Source organism: Scyliorhinus canicula, chromosome 18, assembly GCF_902713615.1.
Source record: "Scyliorhinus canicula chromosome 18, sScyCan1.1, whole genome shotgun sequence".
NCBI classification, from domain to species: Eukaryota; Metazoa; Chordata; class Chondrichthyes; order Carcharhiniformes; family Scyliorhinidae; genus Scyliorhinus; species Scyliorhinus canicula.
The window spans coordinates 25,495,696-25,516,632 of NC_052163.1; the positions used below are offsets into that span (position 1 = coordinate 25,495,696).

The 20,937-nt window shown below is 47.6% G+C and overlaps 1 protein-coding gene across 2 annotated transcripts in view; it reads right to left on the bottom strand.

Annotated features, from left to right (window-relative positions):
- bahcc1b (BAH domain and coiled-coil containing 1b) overlaps nt 1–20,937 on the bottom strand; it is a 274,089-nt gene that overhangs the window by 59,199 nt on the left and 193,953 nt on the right. For both annotated transcript variants that reach the window (XM_038777298.1, XM_038777299.1), the window contains exons 15-19: nt 11,945–12,077; nt 7,830–8,100; nt 6,124–6,369; nt 3,533–3,739; nt 1,694–2,052 (exon numbers count right to left, since the gene is read on the bottom strand). In XM_038777298.1, coding sequence (XP_038633226.1) covers nt 1,694–2,052; nt 3,533–3,739; nt 6,124–6,369; nt 7,830–8,100; nt 11,945–12,077 — 1,216 coding nt within the window. The remainder of the gene's footprint in view (nt 1–1,693; nt 2,053–3,532; nt 3,740–6,123; nt 6,370–7,829; nt 8,101–11,944; nt 12,078–20,937) is intronic.

The following is a 20,937-nucleotide window of genomic DNA, read 5'->3' on the forward strand; positions in this document are numbered from 1 at the left end:
GGTTCAGGCAAGGAATTCCTGGGTGGCCAACAAAGATGGGGGAAGTGGAGGAAATGCAACTGGCTGGTGTCAGAGGAACAGATTTCCATCCGGAGCTTGGTGTTTAGGATAGGAGGGATTTGTGGAAATGGGGCGTTGTGGGAGAGACTGAGCAGTCAATTTAAAAACATTTAAATTTAAAGTCAATTTAATGCAAGTCAAAGCTATTGGGCCAATTTCAATCCCTGGACTGTTGAGATAGCAAGGGTGGGGGGAGGGGGTACACGATAATCATGAGTTAAATTTGTGCGTCCACAGTTTTTACCCACTTAAAATCAAAAATTAAAACAGAAAGGTTTGTGCTCACAGGTGGCTCCTGATTTAATTTTCAATTTGAAAGTTTCCCGATATCCCAGGGGGAGCAGAAATGTCCCTCCTCGACCCAAAAGTGTACGTTGGGCCTACGCCCTCCAGAAACTCCTCCATCCCGATTGTAGACTTCCTCACCCACTCCTCCTCACCAATCATTCTATACGTTGCTGTGGATCATCTCCATGGGTTAGAGACACCTCCATGGGTCAGAGGAAGAGCCTAGATCTGTCACCGCCCCACCAACCATCACCATTCTGGGCAACCCCACCCAGCTGCCAAACTCTTTCCTGCTGGCTTTGGGCCGGTGTTAAGAGTTGTTGTGGATTGTAGATGAGGCCCAGGATTTAACAGTCCGGGGGGGGGGGCAGCTTTACATGTTCAAGCCATTGCACTAGAGCTTTCTGTCGCAATTTGAAATCGACCTTTGCTAATCTAAAGCGGACAGGCATACAGACAATTGGTGCAACATCTAAGATGCCACCGCTTCATTTTTTTTTGTTAAATTGTGGGCAGTTTAGCTTTAAGATTCTGGCAATGCGATCAGCACAGCAGACTGCTGTACTAATACACTGTATCACACAGTAGCAGGCTTTGGGCTCATGCCAGAGAGTCTCTGCTCTGCTAGCCTCCAGTCATGGCTGAGCTATCACTGCAAAACACAGAACTTGAGGACTGCTGCTCAAACAGTAGGAGTCAGGAAAATTCCGAGGGAAATCTGTCCTGCTATTGTTGTATGCGATATAGGGAGATTTAAAATTGGAGACGGTGCCAGGGGCAGGGGAGCAGAGTGAGAGAATATAGGGCTGGCTGGAATCCTCGTCGGCACATTAAGTAACTTTAGGATTTGGTTACCCTCAATGGATGTGTGATGCTGGTCGGTGACTGAGGTGCTAAGGATGTCACAACATTGGGACCAGTCCTCAAGGATATCCATCCCACTGCGCAAAATGGCTTCCTGTCGTCTGAAGCGAGGAAACAAGTGGCAGCAGCTGGAGAAACGACTGTTGTTAATATGTTCCAGCCTTTCAGCTAAACAAGGGTAAGGACGTGTTAGGGGGCTGCTGAAAGTGGAAATATCACAGGGGTGTTAAAAACAAACTAAAGTTTGCATTGTTTTTTTTATTCTGGGGAAAGAGTCAAACCCGGCAGTGGCACTGGGTTTGGCCTGAGGAGACTGCCATTCAAGACATATAAATGAAAATTATTGAAATCTTTGAGGTTAAGCAATTTACCTGTAAAATGCCTGAAGCCAAAGAGTGCATAACGGTCGGGGGGGAAGAGAGAGAGATGATGTAGAACATTTTGTTTACATTTGAAGTGCGTCGCTTTTCCCAAAACCTACCTTAAAAGTAGCTTGTAGTACTTTGCTCTTTCTGGTCACGTTTTTACACCGGTTAACAGAACCTTTCTTGACCTGCCTTCTGGATGCCAATTTTGCAGGCACAGAAGGATCGCAGGGTAGTAATCTCTCATTGTGCAGCAGAGGCCCCAGATCAGATTCAAAACGCCGCCAAATTGTCACCTCCGCCCCCCCCTTGGTGTTCTTCAGCTTTTTATTCTTCCCGCCTGCTTTCAGCACTTTCTTCTTAATTGCCGGCAGCTTCTCAGTCTTTTTCACTGCGTTGCTAGATTCCAGGCCGTGCTTGGCAGGGCGCTTTTTAATCTTCACATCTCCATCTGCGCTGGAAAATCCGAGAGTTCCTGGAAACACAAGGAGAGGAATTCACAATTCACGCGCTGGCCGGCCAGCCCAAAGAGGCAGAGCAGGGTCTCACCCCCATTCCCCTCATCCGACTCCCAAGCCCGTTCATCAAACGCACGGAATCTGCCTCCGGTGGCCTTCAATCCAGCCCGGCTCAGGAGGAGCACAACAGTGAGGACAATCGCAGCAAACGCTGACAAAGGCGGCAGAGTACAGTTAGAAGCTGAAGGGCTGAGGCAGTTAGATCACCGTAGATATTTAGCTCAACTCTGTGAGCTTTCCTGAGGCGATTTGTGGATTGGAGGGGCTGGGGGGGGGGGGGGGGTTGGTGGTGCTTTCACACAGTGGCATCTGTCAACAGTGACGGTGCATGGCTGCTGCAGAATTAGTCCGTATTTGTAGGTGGTCCTGCTGCACAGCTGTGAAGTGAAATTAGATTTGACTAAACTAAATCCCTCTATCATTGTTTATCAGCAGCAGCTCTTGGAGCGCTTTGCAATAGCCATTTGGAAGGCGTTCGAGGCCACGTGCCGACCATGCAAGTTTCCTATGGACATGTTCTTTTTCCCCCCCTAATAATAAAATCATAACTGGGAATGGAAATATGCAGTTGTGGTTACATGTGGCAGGTGGTCCCTATTAACAGATTTTATTGCAAAGTACATTTATGAGGCTTTTGTTTGAAACTTTTATGGTTGTTTTTTTTGACAGTTGGCTCTCACTCGTGGATGGACGTCATACTTATTTGAATGGGCTGCAAGAAGTAGATTTAAAGAGGGGAAACTCACCGACAGCCAAGCGTTTTAAAGTCAAAGTGAGCACTCCATTCAGTGTGTGGTTGTTCGGATCTGAGCGAGTTTAAAAAAAAAAAGCCATTCATGAGATTTGGGAGTGGTTGGCTCGGCCCACGTTTATTGCCCATCTCAAAGTGCCCTTGAAAAGGCGGAGGTGAGCTGCTTTCATGCACTACTGTAGTCCATCTGGCGCAGGTACACCCAAGGGTGCTGTTGGAGAGAGAGAGTTCCAGGAGTTGGATCCAGTGATATTGGAGGAACGGCAATATATTTCAAAGTTAGGATGGTGAGGAACTTGCAGGGGATCTTGCAGGTGGTGTTGTTCCCATGTGTCTCCTGCCCTTCTAGGTGTGCGTTTGGCAGATTCTGTGGAAGGAGGTTTGGTGAGTTGCTGCAGGTGCATCTTGTAGATGGTACACACTGCTGCCACCGGGCACCAAAGTTGGAGGGTGTCATTATTTAAGGTGGTGGACGGATGGCATCAAACGGGCTGTTTTGTCTTAGATGGCAGCGAGCCCGAGTGTTCATTGGAGCCGCACTCACCCGATTAAGTGGGAAGCATTCCATCACACGCCTGACGTTCCGTGTAAGATAGTGGGCAGGATTTGGGGTATCAGGAGGCGAGTAACTCGCCTCAGAATTTCTAACCTCTGACCTAATCTTCCAGGCGTGACCCGTGACTTACCCAGGAGGCCTTGTCTTTCCTTTTTCTTCTTTGCTTTCTGATTGGCTTCCAGCTTCACGACAGAGGAAGGCGACGGATCAATGTCAGTTGCAGCAAGAGTGGTTGAGTATTCGGTGCGCAGCCCCAGGTTGGAGTCTTTGATTGGCAGGTCGGCGATGACATCACTGCCATCAGCACTGTTATAGTTGTCGTCATCTTCACTCATATCTGGACCAGAGAAAAGTGGGGGAAAAAAATATTAATAATAATCTTTATTGTCACAAGCAGGCTTACATTAATACTTCAATGAAGTTACTGTGAAAAGCCCCTAGTACGATCAAGATTGTGCACATGTCCATTCGATTATTCAGGAATACTTTAATTATTTAGACAAAATGCAATGTTGAAGGTGATGTTCATGCAGCAGGGTTTGTTCTGACAATGGGTGACTGCGAAGACAAACTACTGGACAAATGTTCACCACTCTGCAAAACCCTACAGCCGGCTTGGTCACGTCTTAAACTGTCAACAAGATCTACAATTCAAGATGTCCATTTTTCCTGAAACGGATTCTCCATTTGAGAGACTATTTTCTGCTGAATCTCATCTGATTTGACCCACGCTGGGTGTACAAACCCAAAAGTGAGTCACAATCCTTCACAAATTTCAGCATTTCAGCGGGTATTTCGAGGAATTCTCTCATGTCTCCTGCTATCGGGCCGCCATTTTGAGCTGACGGCCTGATAGCGAGGTCAGGGACCCCCCTCCTCCCGCACTACAATTCAGCCCACCACCCCGGGATATTCTGGGTGACCCACTCCCCTTCCCCACCACAATGAGAGGGTGACCCGACCACACACCCCCACCAGAGACCCCGATGAGACAGACCCCCACCAGAGACACCCCAATTACAGAGAACCCCATTGGAGCCCCCCCCCCCCCCCCCCCAATTACAGAGACCCCCATCAGAGGCCTCCCATAGAGCGACCCTGCCTGGAAGCTGGGGAGCAGTCCAGACAGAGGCACTGAAAAAAAAATAATCGCTGCTTTAAAACTCACCTGGGCAATACACCTGCTGACTCAGACACAGGAAGTAGTACCTGTCAATTCCTCGAAAGAGGAAACCAGTCAGCTGGGTTTAAACCCCCTCAGACTTGTGATCTGCAAGCCATTCATTCATATCTCTGTGAACTTTTTTTCATTAGGCTGTGATTGACAGCTTCCAACACACCCAGCTGTCTGCATTGTTTCATTCACATCCCTTCACACTTGAGTGGCTATTAAGTACCCAGCTGTGAAACTAAGGCAATGTTTAGAAACATCTAGCTATGATTGACAGCTCCTGGAACACATCAAAGACAGTTCAGTGCTTTCTGCAGAGAAAAATGGGGAGTGAGAGCCCGTAAAGCACCAAACTGGTTTCACAGCTTTTCAGGAATTGACAGGTGCTGTTGCCTCTGCCCGAACCAGCAGCTGAAATGAAATAATAATCGCTTATTGTCACAAGTAGGCTTCAAATGAAGTTACTGTGAAAAGCCCCTCGTCGCCACAATCCGGCGCCTGGTCGGGGAGGCTGGTACGGGAATTGAACTGTGCTGCTGGCCTGCCTTGGTCTGCTTTGGTCTGCTTTGAAAGCCAGCTATTTAGCCCAGTGTGCTAAACCAGCTGTATTATACAGGTGAGTTTTAAAGCGATTATTTTTTTCACTGCATCTGTCTGGACTGCTCTCTTGGTTCCAGGCAAGGGTCTCTCTTATGGGTGGCTTCCAGGCAGGGGTCTCTCTTTCAGGGGGATTTCAGGCAGGGGTCGCTGTAATTTGGGGGTCTTTGGTGAGGGGGGTGGGAGGGTCTGGTGTGGTGGGCAGGTCTTGCATTGTGGGAGGGAGCCTCCAATGGACTGTAGGATAACTCCTTTAAAGAATTACCCTTTTGGCCCACCGTGAGTTCCACCACATCAGGGCCTCATTTGTAAAGACCTGCACCAATCCTGCCCAGAGGACCAGAGAATCACGCGGGCTTGGAAAACATGGTTCCCAGCCCGCTAATAGGAGCCAAAAGCCTTTCACGCCAGCCGGCGGGGCGTAAACCACTCTGCTGCCGGCCTAGCCCCTGAAGGTGCAGAAGATTCCGCACATTTGCGGCGGCCCGACGCCAGAGTGGTTCACGTCACACCATCCCGCCGGGAAACCCCGCCCCGCCGGGTACGGGAGAATACCGCCCGTGGGCTCTGTTTTTATCAGAACAGCCAAAATTACGGGGTGACTGGATCACAGCACGTAAAATTATCAGATAGAGAGAGACTAGCACACATGAGAGAACAGAGATATTAAAATTGGATATAAGATTTAGGACAGAAAGCAGAAACAACATTTTATACAGAGGGATTTAAATCTGTGCAATGCACCACCAGAATTAATGAGTGAAGCAAGGGCTAAATCAACTTGAGTGGTGAACAAAAAGGGAGATAAGGAACCCTGTAAACAAGATGGGCACACGGGATTACGACTTGCTTAGAGGATAGACACCAAGACAGATTGGTTGCGCCACGTGGCCTGGTTCCATGTTGTAATTCCTAAGTGGTTCTATGAGGCATTGAGCCCATAAGCAGCATACCAGCATCTGAAGAGAAACCATCACTCTCTGTGGACACCCATTCCTTTTCATTCACCGTGGCTTGGCCTTCCTGTTTCTGCTTCTTATTGCCGACTTTCCTCACTTTGACTCCAACAGCCCTTCTCTTCTGTTGAATACTGGGTTTCTTTTTAATGACCGAGTTAGCCTTCTGAGCCGCTTTATTTTTTGACAACGTAGCTTTACTACTCAATAAACCATCTTCTTCTCCGGATTCTATTTTCAAAGCTGTAATTGAAAATAAAGTTGGCATCTTCAATTAGTTGTCCGGTGGTACATTCCAAAGCTTGCATCTGCATGCACTATGTGTGTACACATCCCGTAACTCCTGTTGTCATGCTTCATCAGACTTTTGTACCAACCTTTCCATTATAAATTCACAATGGAAATTGCCTATGTAAACCTGTCACACTGCCATTAAGTCCTCTCATGAGCCTCACTTTAGCGTCATTCCCTCCCCTTCCAACCAACTCTACTTCTCTGCACTCCTATAAAACTTTCCATGCAACTATCAATATTAACAAGAAATCAAAGTATGATGTATAAAATTAGGTGCAAAATTTTTATACATTTTAAATATTTGATTTGTCTTCACAGCAACGTAGAGATGACACTGGTTTCCAAGTGTGCAACAGGTATATTTCCAATGCTTTAAAATATAAATATCCAAATTGCCTGTATACTTGCTCATCCCAGCTATAGCATCTTCTACCAACTCTGTTTACTTTAGCTCGCAGTCATCACCCAGGCTTAATCAATCAAGCGTAGTGAGCATAGATCAGTTACCAGACCCCCCCCCCCCCCATAATCGATCACAGAACAATTGAACACCACACGGACAAATTATATTTAAAATGGGACCTAAATTCCACCTATGCTCTGGTTCATAAACCCTGCCCTCTGCCCTGCTTCATTTGAAGATGGCTTGCCTCCCCCACCCTACCACCCCAACATGTGGAATGCCATAGGCGATTGCCAAATAAAACTGAATAATTTAAAAACATGCACCTTAAGAAAATGATCTTTAAGTAACCTATCAGCCTGTGCCAGAGATTTGTGGCAGGTAAAATTCTTGTAAAATAGCCTCATTTTTCCAAGTTTCCAAAGGACAATTCCAGGTAGCCTAAGTTCTTCGGCATCTTAAAAGAAAAAAGGATGGTGTGCATAGGTGACCTAGATTTAAAATTAAGCTCCTGTCATCTGTAAGTTTGCCCTAGCATGAGTGTTTCAAAGTCATACAGTTACTCCAACATGAGAGTATAGGGGAAAAAAAGTACTTTGTGATCAGAACAATTTAAAAATACCAATACAATGATTAGTTAATTCTTGCACTTGTGTTAAGCATGGCCCTCCTTAGTGTTAGTAACTATTCACACAGGTGGGGGGGGGAAGAGATTCACCCCAATAAGCTTAATTCTAAAAAGTATATGCAAGGAAGGAAGAATGTATACTTTTTCAATCATTTCTTTGATCAGTTTCGATGTAAATTTCTCCAGTCGCAACAAAAGCTTTTGCTCGTAATTTTGACTTGCCCATGCTCTCCTGTGCAGTCGAAGCTGCTGTGTGTGTCTCGCATTTCTTTCAGGTTTTAAATCATGCAGTCAGTGCATGCAGTTTTATGACATGTGGCCACCATTTCATTTCCGAAACTCGAGACCGAGTTCCACATCGTCTAACAGCACACGTACCCTTTTCAGAAGCTGCTGTAATATGTTTTGCCTGATCTTGGCTGTGTGGTATTGAGGCAGTCTTTGCTTTTCCCAGTTGTTTCTGAACCTTGCCAGGCAGGGCCGATGTTTTCCCTCGAAAAGGACTGGTGTTGGCTGATTTTGGGATGGCTGTCGTATGTGATTGATTTGCAACTTTGCTCAGTATTTTTTGCTTTGGCCTTGAGCTGTACTTTCCCAATTTCGACATGAGGCTGGTTTGAGGGGTGTCTTTTTTTGCTCTTGGTTTAATCTAGAAGAAATCCACATTACATGTGAGTTTAAAAGATGCTGTCATTTATTTACATTGATGTCAGTTCCCAGTTTCCATTTTGAGAACCAGCTCATTACTCCAATACCAAAGTCTATCTCAGGCCATGTAACATTTTGCCAACAGCACCTCTGAAAGCTAACCAGTTTCTTCCCAACATTGTAATGTTAACGTTTGAAATGTCGAATTCATCTGTTAAAATTATATCCCCCATTGCCTAAACACTGCTGTCAAATGAATTCTGCACTGGGCTTTTCATAGATCATAGAATTTACAGTGCAGAAGGAGGCCATTTGGCCCATCGAGTCTGCACTGGCTCTTGGAAAGAGCACCCTACCCAAGGTCAATACCACCACCCTATCCCCATAACCCAGTAACCCCACCCAACACTAAGGGCAATTTATCATGGCCAATCCACCTAACCTGCACATCTTTGGACTGTGGGAGGAAACCGGAGCAACCGGAGGAAACCCAGGCACACACGGGGAGGATGTGAAGGCTCCGCACAGTGACCCAAGCCGGAATCGAACCTGGGACCCTGGAGCTGTGAAGCAATTGTGCTATCCACAATGCTACCGTGCTGTCCACATGATATCCTTTTCACCCATGATATCATTCACTGATGGACCCGGGGTCCATGAGGCCTTTTTCTGGAAGAAAACACAAGTGTTCTGATATGCAGAATGAGAAAAGCCTTAGCACATTCTTCCAGCCATCTGCATTGAAAAATGCAGGAACATGAATTCACGAAAGGAAGAGGTTAGCAACATGCCATCTACAAGCTAAGATAGCTCAAACAGAAAGAAATCTGTTTCTTATCCCGGGCGATCACAAGGAGGGGCAGGAGTAGTCAGAGAGCAGAGCTGTTTGGTCATGTAGCTACAGTCATTGTGGTTGGGACTAGTTTGCTAGATCAGATGGTCTTTTCCTGCCTGTCTATGGTACATCTTCTGAATAACTTTCCAATATAAATGAGATGGAAGCTAATTTAAAAAAAATTACTTTATGGGATGTGGGTGTGGCTGGCTAGGCCAGCATTTATTGTCCATCCCTAGCTGCCCTTCAGAAGGTGGTGGTGAGTTGCCTTCTTGAACCGCTGAAGTCCCTGCATTGTAGGCACCACCCAGTGTTGTTAGGGAGGGAATTCCAGGATTTTGACACAGCGACAGTGAAGGAACGGCCGATATATTTCCAAGTCAGGGTGTTGAGCGACTTGGAGGGGAACCTCCAGGTGGTAGTGTTCCCAGGTATCTGCTGCTCTTGTACTTCTAGATGGTAGTGGTGGTGGGTTTGGAAGATGCTGTCGAAGGAACCTTGGTGAATTCCTGCAGTGCATCTATGTAGATGGTACCCATGCTGCCACTGTTTGTCGGCGGTGGAAGGATTGAATGTTTGTGGAAGAGGTAGAAATCAAGTGGGCTGCTTTGTCCTGGATGGTGTCCAGCTTCTTGAGTGTTTTTGGAGCTGCACTCAGCCAGGCATGTGGGGAGTACTCCATCACACCCCAGACTTGTGCCTTGTAGATGGTGCACAGGCTTTTTGGGGGGGGGGGGGGGGGGGGGGTGTGAGGAGGTGAGTTACTCGCTGGAGGAGACTGTTCTGGTCAGCCATAGTATTTACATGGCTAGTCCAGCTCAGTTTCTTGTCAATGGTAATCCCAGGTTGATGATTGTGGGGTATTCAGGAATGGTAATGCCATTGAATATCAATGGGCGATGGTTCAATCGCCTCTTGTTGGAGATGGTCATTGCGTTGCACTGGTGTCAGGCAAATGTTACTTGCCACTTGTCAGCCCAAGCCTGGATATTGTCCAGGTCCTGCTGTATTTGGAATTTGGACATGGACTGCTTCATTATATGAGTCGCAAATGGTGCTGAACATTGTGCAGTCATCTGCAAACATCCTCACTTCTGACCTTATATTGCAAGGTCATTGATTAAGCAGCTGAAGATGGTTGGGCCTGGGACACTGTTCTGAGGAACTCCTGCAGTGATGTCCAGGAGCTGAGATGACTGACCTCCAACTACCACAACCATCTTCCTTTGTGCCAGGTATGGCTCTAACCAGTGGAGAATGTTCCTACATCTCCCATTAACTCCAGTTTTGCCAAGGTTCCTTGATTCCATAGTGGGTCAAATGCTGCCTTGATGTCAACAGTCACTCTCACCTCACCTCTGGCATTCAGTTCTTTTGTCCATTTTTGAAGAGTGACTAAATGTGCTCGAAAGCTATACTCCAGAGACAAATTGCAACATCCAGGAGGACTGAGGGAGATGAGGGAAGAGAGTTGTTTATAATGGACATTCAAAATGAAATTATTGGACTCCAATATACATGGAAACAGTCTAACAAAGTACCCACTTTCAAAAGGAGATGGCTAAACAGCCAAATTGAATCCATCTACTGATTAGCTTTACTTCAATGCAACGTAAAGTACATAATAGATTTGATTGTTAGGTGTGAACTTGAGGATCAATATCACCGATATAGCATAGCTTGGGAATCAGTTTGTGACTCCTAATTGTATATTCCTGAATGAACAACTGATACCTGGAAAAGGACACATGGGAATGGAACCCAGAAACACAACAGTTCTGTCCCTGTTCACCCGCCTGATACACTCACACTGGCTGTAGTGTGTTGTCACCACAAAAACCTTTGTCAGTTTCCATTTAATACAGCTACAGCGTATCCTGCCTGTTAGCCCAATCAGATGCACTCTGCTCAGTAGGTTTTTCACAGCTCACAAATACTAAATGACCATAGAATTTACAGTGCAGAAGGAGGCCATTCAGCCCATCAGGTTTGCACCGGCCCTTGGAAAGAGCACCCTAACTAAGCCCACACCTCTACCTCATCCCTGTAACCCAGCAACTCCACAACTGGACACTAAGGGCAATTTAGCATGGTCAAGCCACCTAATCGGCACATCTTCGTACTGTGGAAGGAAACAGGAGCACCCGTAGGAAACCCACGCACACATGGGGAGAAAGTTCAGACATCGTTGAAGCTGTAGATTTATCAATGATTTTTTTTTTTTAAAGCGGTCTACTGTACCAAACTGTTGGGAAAAATGTTTTAGTTCTTCAACTTTTAAAATAAATCTCAATCTTGGCCATGTAACGTTTCCTAGAATCTCAACAGGAGTTACTCTCACAGTAAAATAGATTTTCCTGGATCAGAATCCTGGAATTCCCTCCCTAACAGCACGGCGGGTGAACCTACAGCTCAGGGACTGCAGCAGTCAAGGTGGCAGCTCACCACCACCTTCACAAGGGCAACTCGGGATGGCCAATCAATGCAGGCCTAACCCGTGACACCCACATCCCTTGAATGAGTAAAAAACATCCTTCCCTCTTCCTTTGAAAGTGCCAAGTTGTGAAAGAAAGACTTGTACTAAATAGTGCCTTTCACAACCTCGAGGTGCTCCAATGTATACACCATGACAAAGGCCATTGGTAGATGTGACAATCATGGGGAAGACGGCAGGAAGACATCAATACCTAACTCAATCTGGTCTTCACGTGATATTCATACGCTCGTTCCTCCCAGTCATGGGGTAGTGACCAGGTGTGAATTCACTGGCCAATTTCTCCTTCCCTCACTGAGGATACGGAGCTGTTTTGTAGTACCACTATCACCAGCCATGAGCTGATATCAGCCAACTGAACAGCGAATGGGGAATAGAGTTGGAAGAATATGGCTTGTTAGCATGGTTCAGCTCCATCCATACAGAACTTTCTCTTCATTAACTGAGCCATCAAATGAGAACAGCCCAGCCAGTAGACACATTTGTTTGTTGCACCACCAAGACTGACTTACTGACCTCTGACCCGATCTTATTGCCACCATATTCCTGTTCCTTGCTTTCCCGCCCAGGGAGTTTGCACTTCTTCTTCTTGGGCTCCACTTCATTCCTCAGTTCCTCACACAGGAGGCTCAGGCCGGTCCTGAAGGATCTAGAAGTAAGCAAAGAAGAGGAGGGCCTTCAGTACTCTGTATTATCTAAGGCAATTGCGGTGACAAACGCATCCTGACATGGCCTCATAGAGCAAGATGCAGCTCGATGTGGTAAACACTGAATCACTAATTAAACGAGATTACCAGTGGACCATTCAGTGATGCTTTCCAAAGGTCCAGGGATAGATTTTTACTCTGAGTTATTCAACATCAAGTTTCTAATTAACCAGTGGGACATTAATTCTGAGGAAATTTCCACTTTCCGAGAATTAGGTATATTTTCCATTGATTTCTCCACCCCCCCCCCCCCCCCCCCCCCCCCCCCCCCCCGCACGCCATTTCACCGAAGTATTTGGTGTATATTAAAGACAATGAGAAAAATGTGCAGAACAGATGGTTACGACTCCACTTTTCATACATTTCACTCCCCTTTACACTGGGAGAACAGATTTAATTCAAGGTCAGATTAATAGCGATGCCCAAAAAAACGCTCTCTCAGCATTTGCACTCACCTCTGCTCTCGAGTCAGTTCATGCACCGGGCAGTATTAAATTACCATCCTGATGCAAGTGTTCAGTTTTCTTTGAAGCAGAAAGTGACAATAGATCAGAGGAAATAACTATGGTGATTTGCTGCTCACATTTATTTTACTGCAAATCCATTGTAAAAAAAAAATTTGCACGCTGTAGATTTGGAGCGTAAACAATTTTAATCTTGTGTTCAGACCCGGAGCGGTTAGAGTGTCATCGGGAAAGTCAAACCTGACCTGTTTGCTCGTCCTCTGTAACAGCTCCCTCACACAGACCGCCTGTGAAGGATCCTCAGTGTTGCTGGCAGAACCTGAGATTTGCTGCTTTGCAGTGAAACTATGGTTGCCTGATCTCATCTGGATTCAATCAGAATCCATCTCACACAGGATAGCAGCCAACACACCAAAAAAAATTTTTTTAAATCTACTTTTTCGAGATTTGGGTAGGTAAGGTCAAGGAACTGAAATGTGACCTCTTGTTATTTTGATGTTGCGTTTCAACTTTCCATCTGTTTGCTATTTGGCTCGTAATTTTGTTAAAACTCCTGTTCACTCGCATCTGCTTTCTGAGCATTTTCGTAGCAAGGTTAATGCACAGATCGGAAATGTCAGTGATCACACGGGAGTGAGGAAGCAGTAAAGCAAACCTCAATCATTGGCTAATGGAGAGGGAAAGGCCTTTTTTCCCCCCCTGGTTTGGAGTCTGTGGGCTTTTCTCCCGGGCCCACCAGTTATTACTGTTGTGGGAAAAACTGTCGAATGCTGGGAATACTGTGAACAAAAGCCTATGCGTAGGCCCACATTTTAAAATACCCTTGTCCCTGAGCTCTTCTACGTGCAGCCCTGAAAAAAGCACATCCTCTTCCACTTCAAAAATGTACACGGAATACTTTGCTGCGAAGTAAATCACATAAGCTAAAGTGGGGCGCCACGGTGCCACAGTGGTTAGCACCGCTGCCTCACGGCGCCAAAATCCCAGGTTCGATCCCGGCTCTGGATCACAGTCCGTGTGGAGTTTGCACATTCTCCCCGTGTTTGCGTGGGTTTCGCCCCCACAACCCAAAGATGTGCAGGGTAGGTGGATCGGCCACGCTAAATTACCCCTTAATTGGAAAAAATTAATTGGGTATTCTTTATTTTTTAAAAAAGCATTGCTGCCTCAAAGCGCAGAGGTCCCAGCTTCGATCCCGGCTCTGGGTCACTGTCCATGTGGAGTTTGCAAATTCTCCCTGTTTCTGCGTGGGTTTCGCCCCCACAATCCAAAGATGTGCACGGTAAGTGGATTGGCCAAGCAAAATTGCCCCTTGATTGGAAAAAAATGAATGAGGTACTCTAAATTTATGGGGCGCGATTCTCCGCAAATGCGGCGAGTCGTAAAGGCTGCCGTGAAACTGGCCGTGTTTCACGGCAGCCTCCACGCCCCCTCCCGGGACCCGATTCTCCCCCCCGGGCGGGGCTAGCAGCGGGGCCCCGTGAACCACGGCATTGCGGCCTTAGTGACCGTCGCTAAGTCCGCGCACCAAGCGTCACGCCGGCTGACGCGCACGATGACGTCAGCCGCACATGCACGGATTGGACGGCTCCAACCCGCGCATGCGTGGGGCTGTCATCTCCCTCGGCTGCCCCACGGACTGATCCTGTGGGGCGGCGGAGGGAGAAAGAGTGCGTCCATTACGGACGCACTGCCCGCGATCGGTGGGCACCGATCGCGGGCCCATGCCCCCCTTGGCACGGCCGTGGTACTGCCGTGCCAATCGGGGCCCTGGATGCCCAGAATGGGCATGTTGCAGCCGTTTTTACGACGGCAGCAAGCAGGTGTGTTTGCTGCCGTAAAAACGGCCGTAAAGGCCTGGGAACTCAGCCCATCGGCCTGGGGAGAATCGCTGTTCGCCGTAAAAAACGGCGAGCAGCGATTCGTGTCGTGGTGCGGCCGTGGGGTGGGAGAATAGCGGGAAAAATGCCGGGGACGCCCTCCCGCTATTCTCCGACCCGTCGTGGGCAGCGGAGAATCGCGCCCATGATTTTATTAAAACTTGGCCGGCGCGGTGCTGCAGTGGTTAGCACTTCTGCCTCACGCCGCCGAAGATCCAGGTTCGATCCTGGCCCAGGGGTCACTGTGCGTGTGGAGTTTGCACATTCTCCCGGCGTCTGCGTGGGTCTCACCCCCACAACCCACAGATGTGCAGGGTAGGTGGATTGGCTATGCTAAATTGCCCCTTAATTGGAATTTAAAATAAATAAACTAAAGTTACAACCGTTGTTGGAACAATTCAGTTAGCAGTGGCAGCGAAAGGCGCTCCTATTTAATGCTTGCAGAAGCAGGCCCAGATAACCAGTTCATTTGTAAAAATACTTAGCCACACATTTTGTGCTGGCACACAACGGTGTTAATTTTGTGGCAATACAACGCTTTTACATAAAACACAGGATATACAACATTTGGCCCAGCCAACCCATGCCAGAGATTATGCTCCACTCGAGCATCCTCTTTTTTTCTCATCTAAGTCGACAGTTCTATCCCCCGCTCTCTCATATGCTTATCTAGCTTCTCAATCACTGCATCTTCAATCTTTGCTTCAACCACACACTGTGATAGTGAGTTCCACAGCTTCATCACTCGTTGGTGAAGGAGTTTCTTCTGAATTCCCTATTAGATTTCTTGATGACTACAGTCTCTTGTATGGATGGTACCTAGCTATGCATTTCCCCATAGCTGGAAACATTCTCTCCGTATCTACTCTTTCAAAACATTTCATAATTTTAAATTGCATACTAGGTGACCCATCAGCCTTCTTTTTCCAAAGGAAAGGAGACCCTGACTGATCTTCATAAAACATCCACATGAATATGTGAATTAGGACCAGGAATAGGACACTTGGCCTCTCGAGTCTGGTCCTCCATGCAGAGAGAACCTCATTCCCACGCTCCTGCCTGTCCCTGATAGTCTTTTACCTTTTTGTTAGTCAAGAATCTAACTCGTGCTCCCTTAAAAATATTCAAAGTTTCAGCTTCCACTGCCTTTTGAGGGACTCTCAACCTTCTGAGGGAGAAACATTTCTCTTCATCTCTGTCTAAATGAGTGACCCCTTATTATTAAGGGGGTGATCCTTTTCTAATATGTTAGATTCATAGAATTGCTACTGTGCAGATGGAAGCCATTCGATCCATTGGGTGTTCGCCTACCCTCCGAAAGAGCACACTGCCTAGGTCCGCGCCCCCATCCACCCAACCCTATCCCCGGAACCCAACGTGCACATTTTTGGACACTAAGGGACAATTTTATCATGGTCACTCCACGTAATCTGCACATCTTTGGACTGTGGGAGGGCAGCACGGTGGCTGCCTCACGGCACCAAGGTTCCAGGTTCGATCCCGGCTCTGGGTCACTGTCTGTGTGGAGTTTGCACATTCTCCCCGTGTTTGCGTGGGTTTTGCCCCCACAACCCAAAGATGTGCAGGGTAGGTGGATTGGCCACGCTAAATTGCCCTTTAATTGGAAAAATTAGAATTGGGTACTCTAAAATAAAAAAAATAAAAATCTTTGGACTGTGGGAGGAAACTGGAGCATCCGGAGGAAATGCACACAGACACGGGGAGAACATGCAAACTCCGCACAGTCACCCAAAGTCAGAATTGAATCCTGGTCCCTGGTGCTGCGAGGCAGCAGTGTTAACCACTGTGCCGCTCCACACATTACTGATATCATTCTTATAAATCTTCTCTGCACCCTCCTTAATGACTTTCATAGATCATAGATTCCCATCAGTGCAGAAGGAGGCCATTCGACCCATCGAGTTTGCACCAACCCTCCGAAAGAGCACTCTATTCAGGCCACTCACTCACCCTACCCTGTAACTCCCTCCTAATCTTTGGACACTAAGGGAAATTTATCATTTCCAATCCACCTAACCTGCACATCTTTGGACTGTGGGAGGAAACCAGAGCACTCGGAGGAAACCCACTCAGACACGAGGAGAACGTGCAGACTTCACACAGGCACCCAAGGCCTGAATCGAAGCTGAGTCCCTGGTGCCATGGAGGCAGCAATGCTAACCACTGTGACACCCATCCCCATCCTTTTTACAGTATGGCGACCAGAACTGCAGGCAGTACGTATGGGCTAACCAATATTCCATAAAATATTGAGCAAAACATCCCTACTGCTCAGTTCTATCGCTCCAGAAGGAAATCCTGGTACTTGACCTTGCTAACCAGTGGTGTGACTTTTAGTGATTGGTATTGTTGTACTTCAAGATCACCAGTTAGACTGACACAGCATGTACAGTGCAACCCAGATCAAAAGGTTTTTAAAATTATTTTATCAGAGTTACAAAGCCAGAGCTCTGAGTGTGGACAGGGGCAAACCCCTAATCCAGCTCCTTGCCTGCTCCAAAAGACAATTCAAATTGAATCCAATTCATGGTCCCCACAAGGGAGACATACCAGATCCAGGCATGACACCTGACCTCACGCTCATCTTAGCCAAAAGGCCGAGAAGCAATCCCCCAGATCAAAGTTAAGCAGCGGATGTCAGATTACTGGAAGTATGTTGTCTATTGCAAATCAGGTGCCAAACCAGTTTGAAAACATTACCAGTATTTTGTTTTTCAGTTGTTAATTTTCCCAATGCCAACTGACAGCAACTTAACTTGCTGCTGTTTGGTGGCAAGATTGAATTAGCATTTGGATGTTGGGTAGCAGGGCTCTGCGTTGCATTTCCCACAACTCGAGGGTGGTTTGGAACTGTCAGTGTGAGTTGGGCTGCCAGCCCCATCAAGATGGAACTACCACAGTGTCATATTTGTGGTAACTCAGACGTTTGAGAAATACACCAAATATATATTGAACAAATCAGAATCAACTCACCTTTGGTCAGTTTTGTACGTGGCAGATTTTCAATACAGAGAACATGACAAGAACATTGATGTTCATAATTAAATGACATGGAAAGGATGGAATATGTTGCGCAGAATTGTTGGATAAGAATGCTCTCCATTATGTTAAACTCTCACTTGTGTTGTCAAAGGAACTAGCAAACTCCTTGATTGGAGGTTCAATTTTCTAATCTTCTTTTAATCGAACATCACCTACAACTCTTTAGGGCAACTTACTACTTAATTAAATCCCAGCTCGGGACAACAAAAGGGAAACTGTCTCCATAATTTTAACTTTTATTTATTTAATTTAGTGCTTGAGTAGCCTGTAATTTGATTCTGAATGAAATAGGTCATGATCCTGGCTTCACATTGCACTGTCAGCATCGGTTCTGTTAGGAAAATCTCACATGACTGCTCTTACCCTGACCTTAAGGCCTGTTGCCCTTTCCTGACCTTAGAGGCAAGTGTCACCAATGTGCTAAATTGCTCATGCATGAGAGAAGGAGACCTCTGTTCAACTGCATGAGCACCAATAGAACTCGGCAGAATAAACTTAATCTGGTTAGCATAACAAAAAATGGAAAGTTTAATGGATAAGAAACCGCAATGTAACCTTTGAATTTTGCCAAGTTCTATCTAATCGGAATAAGTTATTTTCTTTAAGAATAGCCTATTCTTTCCAGTTTCAGTCTTTGAAGATAAACGGTTCTAAACTCCTAGGTGCATTGCTGACTGTACAACATTTGACCCTTCTCGAAGCCATATACAAATTGTACTGTGGAATAAACCCTTATTTATTTCAAATATCTGTATTATAAAAACGATGCATAATTAGAAACACAAGGGGCTGGATTCTTTGACAGCCCGCCGGGTCGGTGAATCACCGGGGGGCGGCGTGAATCCTGCCCCAGCCGGCCGCCGAATTCTCCAGCGCCGGAGATTCGGCAGGGGCGGGAATTGCGCCACGCGGTCAGCGGCCACTCGCAGCAGCCCCCCCCCTGGCGATTATCCGACCCAGGGTGGGCCGAAGTCCCGCTCGTAATATGCAGGACCCGTCGGCGTAAATTGGACTAGGTCCCTTACCAGCGGGACCTGGCGGCGCTGGCGGACTCCGGGGTCCTGGGAGGGGCACGGGGCGATCTGGCCCGAGATCGGGGCCCACCAATCCGCAGGTGGGCCTATGCCGTGGGGGCACTCTTTTCCTACGCGCAGGGCGTGTCAGCCTCCATGATGGCCGACGCGTAGGTGAACCCCCCCAGTGCATGCGCGGGGATGATGTCAGCAGCCGCTGACGCTCCCGCGCATGTGCGGACCCGCGCCGGCCGGCGGAGTCCCTTCGGCCCCAGCTGGCGCAGCGCCAAAGGCCTTCCACACCGGCTGGCGGGGCGCAAACCATTCCAGCGCTGGCTTAGCCCCGGAAGGTGCGGAGGATTCTGTACCTTTGGGGCGGCCCGACGCCAGAGTGGTTCACACCACTCCGTCCAGCCAGGACCCCCGGCCCCGCAGGGTATGGGAGAATCCCTCCCAAGATGTATATCATTTATACTGGATGTTTGGTATGCCATGAATAATGAGATGCAAGTTTGTTTTAAATTTTAGAGTACCCAATTCATTTTTTCCAATTAAGGGGCAATTTAGCGTGGCCAATCCACCTACCCTGCACATCTTTGGGTTATGGGGGTGAAACCCACAGAAACACGAGGAGAATGTACAAACTCCACACGGACAGTGACCCAGAGCCGGGATTGAACCTGGGACCTCGGTGCCGTGAGGCAGCAGTGCAAACACACTGCGCCACCGTGCTGCCCCTATGAGATGTACGTTGACCTAGTTAGATGGTATAGTTCACTGGCATACAAAATAGCGGGAACAGTTATCAGCTTGTTTTTTGCACTCAGGAAAACATTATCCATAAGTGAAAATCTGCATGTGTTTATATGGAGCAGCCAGGAATGGTTTGGGGAAAAGGTGCCTGTGGACCCGAATGTGGATTTATGCAGTCAGGTGTTCAAATATATACGGTAAATTGAATGCGATTCAGCTTTTTACGGTTTCAAAATTCCAGCGCTTTTAATGCAAGTGACAATAGGCCGAAACAAACCTTAATTTTGTTTTCCATTTCGGTGGCATCATCGCCCTTTTGAAGATGCTCAATTCTGGGGGAATGATCCTGAAGTTCTACTTCCATAAATAGCTGGTAGCAAAGTTCCTGCTTCCAGTGCAATGTTTGCTGCAAGGTTTTGTCCCTGCAATTGGTATTTTATGGAAACTTCAATTTTCTGGGGGAGTCCAGAAATTAAAATGGCGTCCTTATTTCGCTAATTCTGCCTCTTCAGATCCTGTTTGGAAACTTAAAAACAGTGACAACCCAGTCAAGAATGAGAATGCTCCTTGTTCACAGCAGGTTCCGGAAACCTTTCAGATTACTGAGCGACTGCAACGTGAGGCAGCTCATGTATTCACATTTGCTTATGGCTTCTACAGTGTATACTGCAAATGATCTTAACTTTCAGCATTTGGCATCGCACCTCATGCTTTTGGATTACATAATGCAAAGCTGTGCCAACAATCAAATAGAGATGTTGCCACTATGTCACTAGCAAGTGAAATCAGATATTCAAATGCTTGAGATTGTGTGCCCTTGATTCACTTCAGCTGATGCCAGCATCAGGCAACAGACTGATGATATTAATGGTGGAAACCCAAGGCAAATTATTAGAAATCAGAATTGGATCAAGGAAGGGGAGTCGAGATAAATGTATACCCAACGACTGGAACCAAATCAAGTTCTTGCAGCTTTTTAGTATACTCTCGGAGAACAGACCCACAGCTAACCAGTGTGTAGGAAAGTTAAATTTACTATTAACCAGCTAAAATTCCTCAGGGGCGAATCTCCGCTATGGAGCCCAAGTGTTCACGCCGTTGTGAAATGCGAACCGGGCCCTGGTACGACCAATTCTGGCCCGCACAGGGGGCCAGCACGGCGTTGGAGAGGTTCACGCCGCTCCAGCCTCCTTTCGCAGTGCCAAATGGGCGCCGTGCCAACCTGCGCATGCGCGGGGGACTTCTTTAGCGTGCCAGCCCCGACTCAACATGGACTCGGTGTTCAGGGGCCGCGTGCCAGAAAGTAGGCCCCCTGGCGGGGGGGGGGGGGGGGGGGGGGGGGGGTGGAAAGAGGCCGGCCCGCCGGCCAATTGGTGGGCCCCGATCACGGGCCAGACCCCATCGGAGGCACTCCCCCACAGGCCACCTCTGCTGTTGGCAGAGTTCCTGCCAACAGCAACCAGGGGTGAACGACGCTTGCGGGACTCTGTCGTATCAGCGCGGCCGCTCGGCCCATCTGGGCCAGAGAATCAGCAGCCCCGCCGATTCCAGCGGCCCGCGGCCGTGCTGCGCCGGTGGAAATGGCCCCGATTCTCCGCGCCCCGGAGAATCGCGCGCCGCCATCGGGGC